This window comes from Myotis brandtii, unplaced genomic scaffold, assembly GCF_000412655.1.
Source record: "Myotis brandtii unplaced genomic scaffold, ASM41265v1 scaffold417, whole genome shotgun sequence".
In the NCBI taxonomy this organism is placed as follows: domain Eukaryota; kingdom Metazoa; phylum Chordata; class Mammalia; order Chiroptera; family Vespertilionidae; genus Myotis; species Myotis brandtii.
In genome coordinates, this window is record NW_005366017.1 from 453,030 (window position 1) to 461,489 (window position 8,460).

The 8,460-nt window shown below is 50.7% G+C and overlaps 1 protein-coding gene across 5 annotated transcripts in view; it reads left to right on the forward strand.

Moving 5' to 3' along the window:
* Positions 1–6: 6 nt before the first annotated feature.
* Positions 7–8,460, forward strand: part of CHD4 (chromodomain helicase DNA binding protein 4) — a 29,301-nt gene continuing 20,847 nt past the window's right edge. For 3 of the 5 annotated variants that reach the window (XM_005873707.2, XM_014545670.1, XM_014545671.1), the window contains exons 1-13: positions 7–126; positions 3,684–3,805; positions 4,005–4,220; positions 4,423–4,541; positions 4,663–4,904; positions 5,160–5,287; positions 5,534–5,669; positions 5,832–6,010; positions 6,203–6,442; positions 7,267–7,470; positions 7,580–7,785; positions 8,149–8,280; positions 8,358–8,454. In XM_005873707.2, the coding sequence (XP_005873769.1) occupies positions 27–126; positions 3,684–3,805; positions 4,005–4,220; positions 4,423–4,541; positions 4,663–4,904; positions 5,160–5,287; positions 5,534–5,669; positions 5,832–6,010; positions 6,203–6,442; positions 7,267–7,470; positions 7,580–7,785; positions 8,149–8,280; positions 8,358–8,454 (2,121 nt within the window). In that variant the 5' untranslated portion in view covers positions 7–26. The remainder of the gene's footprint in view (positions 127–3,683; positions 3,806–4,004; positions 4,221–4,422; positions 4,542–4,662; positions 4,905–5,159; positions 5,288–5,533; positions 5,670–5,831; positions 6,011–6,202; positions 6,443–7,266; positions 7,471–7,579; positions 7,786–8,148; positions 8,281–8,357; positions 8,455–8,460) is intronic. The other 2 variants (XM_005873708.2, XM_014545673.1) reach the window with 2 other exon arrangements.

Sequence of the window (8,460 nt, forward strand, 5' to 3'; positions counted from 1 at the left end):
GGTTCCCTGGCCGGGAGCGGAAGGGGATGGCGTCGGGCCTGGGCTCTCCGTCCCCCTGCTCCGCGGGCAGCGAAGAGGAGGATATGGATGCACTTTTGAACAACAGCCTGCCCCCACCCCACCCAGGTAAGTCTTCCCCAAGGGCCCCGGGCAGGAAGGAGGCATGTGGGCCCTCCCTAGTGATTCCGGTGAGACCGGGCTGAGTTTCTCTCTCTCTCCGTGCAGCCCGAGGTGTAGAGGGCACCCGAAGGGAGTGGCTCCCTTCTGCGGAGCTCTTGGGGGTGGGGGGAGCCATGTGTCTCCTGGGGCCCGAGGACGGAGATGCCAGCTTGCTGCACTGTCTGTCTTCGGGAATGCTCTGCAGTTCCCAGTTGAGGGAGCTCTCTGGGCCGGCAGGCATGACGGTGTGTGGGTTCTCGGAGGAATGCAGGTAGCTGGGGCCCCTGGAGGCTGCGTGGTGGCGGGGAGGGGGTTGAGGATGGCCTTTTGATGAGACCAGCTGGGCATCTCCGCTAGCTGGGATCCTGTGGTTGCTGCTGCTGTGGAAAGGAAAGAGGGAGTGCTGGTTACTCTCTATCTGATTATTTTTAGCTTCTGATCAGTTACCAGTTTTCTGTGCTGTTTCAACTGTGCGAAGTTTGAAGTGCGCTCCTTAGCCGAGATGGAGAGCTCTGTGAGCCAGGCAGACTGCGGGAACGTTTGGAGCTGGGTGGAGGTGATGGGGTGAGGGGCAGCATGTACTAGCCTGACCCACATACTAGGAAGTGTAAGAGAAGGGAGGTGACACTCTGGCCACGGTCCTCCAGGCAAATGGACATAATCCAGGCTTTCCCCCCTAGAGATTTCTGTCTCTGCAGGTAGCCTGGGATTTGGGCTGATGGTGTGAAGTGTTTGTGTAGGTGTGTTGGGGGTTGTGCTGTCTGTATTTTGGGGTGGCTCCTTGAACTGGCCAAACCTGTATGGTTATAACCACCTTGCCTTATTGGAGTAGCCCTTGTCTGTCCCCAAATGATGATTGATGTCATGCTTCTAAGCGGATGTCTCTCTGGTCTGTTTCTCTTTCAGAACCCCCAGCTAAGTCACCTGCTTGTTTCCTTGATCTTTTTTTCTAGTTTAATTTTTTTTTTCTACATGCCATTTCTTCATACTCTCCACTTACGTTTATTTATTTATTTTTCATTCTGGAGCCTGCTGGTCCTGTTTCTGTTTCCCATGGACCATCTTTCACTTCTGCCTCCTCTCTCCTCAGCTCTAGTGGCAAGTTGAGGTGGTCTGGGAGAGAGCTGTTTCTACATCTGGTATTTTCTGAGTTGGAAGTCTTCACTTCCACCTGAGGCCACTTAGGAGAGTGGTCAGTCTTGTTACTGAGTCTTCAGCTGTTGGGATAAAAAACTTAGGCTTGAGTCTCCTCACTGCAGGGCAGGGTGGCAGGTTTCTGTGCTATTGCCCAGGGTGGTGGTGGAGTGGTAGTCATGATTCCATCTTTTCTGTGAGGGGCCTGAGAAGTAGTGACATCCCGCCAGAGTAGAGCTGGTTGCACATCTTAGCTTCCCGCTGGCCCCTTGGTCTGGGGTTGCCCCCATGTTTATTGGGAGATGTGCGGGCTGCCCAGGTGAATTGTGCCCCAAGCTGTAGCATGACCCAGTTTTCCCACTTGCCACACCCATTCCTGCCCCTTTCCCAAATCCTCCTCTATATCTGAGCCAGTTTGCTGCTGGCCACGCCAGTGTCAGTCCTTATCTGCCTGAGTAGTTTGGGGGTCTTACGTGGATTGGAAGGTGTCTCCTCTGCCTGCATGGGTTGTCCTTGTCTCCACTTGCAGCATTTATGGAGGTAGTGAAGAGGAAAACCCCAGGGATGTAGCTGGTTGAATGGGGGGTGGGGACATAGGGATTGCTGAGAAGAAGCCCTTGAAGAAAATGATTCTTTCTGGTGAGATCCTGACTGGTGTTCCCTTCCCAAGGGAATGGGAGGGGCTTTCTTGTGCCTGGCCTGATCCTGGGCTGAGTGGGGGGAGGCTGATGGTGCTTTGTCCAGCCTAATGTCTCATGTTCCCTAGTATCTGCCTTCTCAGGAAGGGTGGAGCCAGAGGCACTTTAGGGCTAGTTCTGAGGGTCAGTTGCTAAGAGCATGTGTAGGATTGAAGGAAGCATATTGTTGTCCACCACCATCTAGGGACTGTCCTTTTTTCTTGGTGAGGACATGACTCCCAAATATTGGATAGGTGGCAAGAGGTGGCTTAGGATCTGTGCTCTGGACTCCGGGTGGGGGTGATGAGGTAACTGAGTTTCAGAGACTTCTTGTGGGCTCCCATGCCGCATGGTAAATCATTTGGGTATCAGAAACTTGAGGAGAAGGTTGTATGCTCTGACCACAGTTCCACTGAACCTTTATTAAATCTTTGCTCTGATGATTGAAAAAATAGTTAGGATTGAGGGAGTAACCCAGTCCCTCTCATAGTATTACCTTCATGCTTGTCTTGGGTTTCCTTGACTTGGATGTTAGGGTAGCCGCTTGAGAACTGTGTCATCCCAGAGGAGGTGTTAGGAGAGGTGGCATTTTGACCAGGTAATAATTTGGGAAGTCTTCCGTCAGGGTAGTCTTTCCCCAGCTACCTCTCTCAACCCATCCCCCTCCCCTGCCACTTCCTGTCTGTCCTATGTTGGCAGCTGGGTGCCCTGGCTGGCTTCTGCGGTCAGGAGCCATTTTTCCTCTCCTCAGTGGGTGAGGCACTCCCTCCTTCTCTCCACTCCCTTCTCCACTACCCCCCTCCTTGGGCGGGGGTGGCTTGGGAAGAAGGAGAAAGAGGAGGGAGGAGGGAAGAGGGAGCTGGTGTGCTGGTTTGAATGTCTGTTACAAAGGAAGCTGCCTCCTGGCCTTCTCCTCCCCCTCTGTGCCCCTTCCCACCTATCCCTGCCCAGGAGCTCTCTGTATTACCCAAGGCTTTGTGTGTGCTCCCAGCCAGGGGAGGAGGTGGAGCCAGATGGGAGGAGGATGGGGGTGGGGGGAGGAGATGGTGACAGCTGGGCTGATTTGGGCCCCTGGGGAGAAGAGACTACTGACCCAGGAGAAGCTGGGAACAGTAGAGCTGGAGATGGGAAAAGGAAATTATGTTTGGGATTGGGCTGGCAACAGAACCTGGGACTTGGAGGTTCTGGTTCTTTTGATCTGTGATGACCCAAAAGGGTGGTTGAAAGGTGTGGTTTCTGGGACCCCTGAACTGATACTGTTCTGGGAATGTGGTGAGATATATGCATTAGTTTTTGCCATCTGGGTAGGATCTTTCATTCTCATTCCCTGATTTATAGAGTACTTGGTAGGCAGTTACAGGAGGGCTAGACCTATTTGTATTATTTGGTTAACTCTAAGCAGATTGATTTAGCTGCATTGAAGATAAGCATATAGAAGACTCCTGTTAGGAATAGGGAGAGGAGGCAGGGGTCTGGACAGCTGCCCGAGGTGGGTCTGGTCTGGCCTGGCAGGCCTATTTCGGGTCTATCCAGCTCTCTCTTTGTCTGTTTTTTTGTCCTGAGTCTCAGCTTCCTTCTGTGGGGTGTATAGCAGTCTCTTCAGTGGAATCTGGGACAAGAGGTGGGGGAATAGTGTCTAAAGCCTCTGGATTAGGCGCTAACCTTTGCTATTGATCTTTTCTTTACCTTCCTCTCTTTGCCAAATACATGTAGAAAACGAAGAGGACCCAGAAGAGGATTTGTCAGAAGCAGAGACTCCAAAGCTCAAGAAGAAGAAGAAACCTAAGAAACCTCGGGACCCTAAAATCCCTAAGAGCAAGCGCCAAAAAAAGGAGGTGAGTGGGTGACTGGATGTGATGGGGGAATAAGAGGAAGAAGGGAGGAGCTCTGAAGAGGGTTGAAGGGCCGGGGCGTCTGTAACTTCCTCTGGAGTGCAGGCCACAGGTCCTGGGGACAAGCCTTAGGGCAATCCTGAGGTCAGCATGTGTGTAGCGTGTGTGTGTCTGTCTCCCTCTCCTCCCTTCCCTGCTCCAGCGTTTGCTCTTATGCCGGCAGCTGGGGGACAGCTCTGGGGAGGGGCCAGAGTTTGTGGAGGAGGAGGAAGAGGTGGCTCTGCGCTCAGACAGTGAGGGCAGCGACTATACCCCTGGCAAGAAGAAGAAAAAGAAGCTTGGACCCAAGAAAGAGAAGAAAAGCAAATCCAAGCGGAAGGAGGAAGAGGAGGAGGATGACGATGATGATGATTCAAAGGTACCTGGACCTTCATCCTCAGTACTGTTTGTCCTTTGTTTCCCAGACACTCTTCTGCCCATTAGAACATTTTCTCCCCACCTATTTCTAAAGATTTCCTCTTAGCTCTATTACTCTGGTCTTGCAAACCTTAGTTTCAATCCAATTCCCTTAGCAGGTGTAGGCATTAGGAGTCAGGTCTTTGACTTTGCTCTCTCTGCAGGAGCCTAAATCATCTGCTCAGCTTCTGGAAGACTGGGGCATGGAAGACATTGACCATGTGTTCTCCGAGGAGGATTATCGCACCCTCACCAACTATAAGGCCTTCAGCCAGTTTGTCCGGTAAACAGGAGGGTCGGGGGCAAGGGAAGGAGAGGGTGTCTATAATCTCTTCTCACTTCTCTTTCCCTCTCTTACTCCTAAATTTTTCCCTGTTTTCTGTTCTCATTCATTTCTCCACCAGACCCCTCATTGCTGCCAAAAACCCCAAGATTGCTGTCTCCAAGATGATGATGGTTTTGGGTGCGAAGTGGCGGGAATTCAGCACCAACAACCCCTTCAAAGGCAGTTCTGGGGCTTCAGTGGCAGCAGCAGCAGCTGCAGCAGTGGCTGTGGTGGAGAGCATGGTGACCGCTACTGAAGTTGTACCACCTCCTCCCCCGGTGGAGGTGCCTATCCGCAAGGCCAAGACCAAGGAGGGCAAAGGTAAAGTGAGACTTGTGGGTGGGCGACTAGTGTGGGCTTAGGGATGGCGAAGACAGACAAAATATGGAAATGCTATTCTGTCAGCCCAAAGATAGACGATAAGAGGGAGGAATTACTTTTGGATTTAGGAGGGAAATTTGGGAAGCTGAACATGGGGAAGCCAGCTTAGATGGAGAACATTTTATTTTCCTCATCTTCTGCCCTGTGATGTGTATTTGGATTGTATCATCTTACTTTGCTCTCTCCTGATTTTAGGTCCCAATGCTCGGAGGAAGCCCAAAGGCAGTCCTCGGATACCTGATGCCAAGAAGCCTAAACCCAAAAAAGTGGCTCCCCTGAAAATCAAGCTGGGAGGTTTTGGTTCTAAGCGTAAGAGATCCTCGGTGAGAGCCCAGCCCATCCTTTTGGTTGAGGGTGCCATATCTAATAGGGAGGATGTTACCTTAGATCAGGATATAGCCTATGCAGTAGGCGCATAGGATGTAGGGAGTTGGCCACAGAACAGGTGACTAGGTTCCATGTACAATCCTTGCTGGGATTCTAGTACCCCTAGTAAGAGAGGCTGTCCTTTTCTACCTCTCTTTCCCCTTGGGTTGAACCTCTAACCTTATTCCCTTTTATTCTTCCAGAGTGAGGATGACGACTTAGATGTAGAATCTGACTTCGATGATGCCAGTATCAACAGCTATTCTGTTTCTGATGGTTCCACCAGCCGTAGTAGCCGCAGCCGCAAGAAACTTCGAACTACTAAAAAGAAAAAGAAAGGTGTGTTTCTTTTCTGAATCTATATGTGATTTGATGGGGAGGGAATGACCGGGGAAGAATCTCCCTAAGGAGATAGGGATGGGTTAGTTTTAGGGTAGGGGGTGGGGGGAGGGGGGAGGTAGTTTTTTTCTAATAATTGGGCTTTCCCTCTTCCTTGCCCAGGCGAGGAGGAGGTGACTGCTATGGATGGTTATGAGACAGACCACCAGGACTATTGCGAGGTGTGCCAGCAAGGCGGCGAGATCATCCTGTGTGATACCTGTCCCCGAGCTTACCACATGGTGTGCCTGGATCCGGATATGGAGAAGGCTCCGGAGGGCAAGTGGAGCTGCCCACACTGTGTGAGTACCTGGCCACTGTGGCCCTTTGGGACCCTTGAGGGAAAGGGTGGGATGGATAAAGCTTTTTTGGGCCTTGGTGGGAGTAATGGTGGTGTTGCTGGTGTGGGCTTTGGGAAGCATTTGATGGAATGATGTGTGGTTCAGCCTTGGGTGGGGGGGTGGCAATAATCTGACTCTTTTTCTTTACTGCAGGAGAAGGAAGGCATCCAGTGGGAGGCTAAAGAGGATAATTCGGAGGGTGAGGAGATCCTGGAAGAAGTTGGGGGAGACCCTGAAGAGGAGGATGACCACCATATGGAATTCTGCCGGGTCTGCAAGGATGGTGGGGAACTGCTCTGCTGTGACACCTGTCCTTCTTCCTACCATATCCATTGCCTCAACCCCCCCCTTCCAGAGATCCCCAATGGCGAGTGGCTCTGTCCCCGTTGCACGGTGAGTGACTGACCCCAGCCAGGGTGAGGGATGTGGGGAGGGTTTTACAAACCCTTCTGTGTGTAGGCATTGTGAGGCTGAGGTGCAGTAGAGGTTGTTGGAGAACTGTAAACCTTTTAGCCCTGAGACAGGCGTTTTCCTTCCTCATGTAGTTTTGGGAAAAGGTATGACTGACTAACTTTGAACAGAGGAATTGATGGTTTGTCAGCTGTCTTGAGGGGGATGGTGCAGTGTTCTAGTCTAGACCATCCTGGTTTTGCCACTTACTCAGCCTTGGGGTCATGGTAGTTTAGAATGGTTTAAAAGGGTCACTTGTTGCTTTGGATTGCTTCAGAGGAATTCTGGGCTGTAGGTTCTGTGGATTTTCTGTTTCCTCGTTCTGGGTTATTGCTTTTTTTTTTCCCCCCCCCCTTTTTATTTTAGAGAGAGAGAAAGAAAAAAAAAAAACAACCCACACATTGATTTGTTGTTTCACTTATTTATGCACTCATTTGGTTGATCCTTATGTGCCATGGCTGGGGTTCAAACCCACAACCTTGGCAAATTGGGACGATGCTCTAGCCAACTAAACTACCCGGCCAGGTTATTGTTGAAGTCTAGCCATTAGCTCTGTTAAGCAGGTAGTAGTGATCATGTCACACAAGTCCTGGGCAAAGTCCAGAAGTGAAGAGGGATTTCTGTTATTCTCTCCCTAGAAGAGTCCTTGGATTAGATCTTATTTGCAATGAGATTTTAATAATTCTTGGATAAGGTTGAGGCTGTGGGCTATACTATCTCCTCCCCATGGTAATGATTTGGTGTTGGATCATCTCTTTTTCTCTCAGTGTCCAGCTCTTAAGGGCAAAGTCCAGAAGATCCTAATCTGGAAGTGGGGTCAGCCACCATCTCCCACACCAGTGCCTCGGCCTCCAGATGCGGATCCCAATACTCCCTCCCCTAAGCCCTTGGAGGGGCGCCCAGAGCGACAGTTCTTTGTGAAATGGCAAGGCATGTCTTATTGGCACTGCTCCTGGGTGTCTGAACTGCAGGTAAACCCGGGTAGGCCAGAGATGTGGGGGTTACAACAAAAAGGGTCGCGAGAACAGTCTTGTGGGTAGGAGTGACTACAGCTCCTTGGTGACCTCTTTCTGCTTACAGTTGGAGCTGCACTGTCAAGTGATGTTCCGAAACTATCAGCGGAAGAATGATATGGATGAGCCACCTTCTGGGGATTTTGGTGGTGATGAAGAGAAGAGCCGAAAGCGAAAGAACAAGGACCCTAAATTTGCAGAGATGGAGGAACGCTTCTATCGCTATGGGATAAAACCTGAGTGGATGATGATCCACCGAATTCTCAACCACAGGTACCAGTGGAGCGGGGCCAGACTGTGGTTGTCGGGCATATGGAAGGATAGGCAGCATATCCACTGGGAGATTGCTGCCAAAGGGATTATGAAAACGGACATCACCAGTAACTTATACTTGGAAGAGATGCCCATTCTATTGTTACTAACTGACTGAATCCTGGTATTTGAGCCATAGGAGACTATATATTAGAGATAATTTTTGGTCCAAAGACTGGTATAGTAGAGGCTGTGAATATATATCTGGCCCACCTCCAGGTCTGGTTGGAACATATGTTATTGGCAGTCTTTGAGAGGAAGGCTGACGTAAGAGGAGAGGAGGTAGCCTTCTGGCTCTGAGGATTTCTCTCCTTAACCTTGCAGTGTGGACAAGAAGGGCCATGTCCACTACTTGATCAAGTGGCGGGACTTGCCTTATGACCAGGCATCCTGGGAGAGTGAGGATGTGGAGATACAGGACTATGACTTGTTCAAGCAGAGCTATTGGAATCACAGGTGAGTCACTTTGGTGTGGAGTTGAGTTGCTTCTTATTGAGGACCCTAGACAGTGGTGTGATGTCTGTCTTTTTCAGGGAGTTAATGAGGGGTGAAGAAGGGAGACCAGGCAAGAAGCTCAAGAAGGTGAAGCTGAGGAAGTTGGAGAGGCCGCCTGAGACTCCAACAGTCGATGTGAGT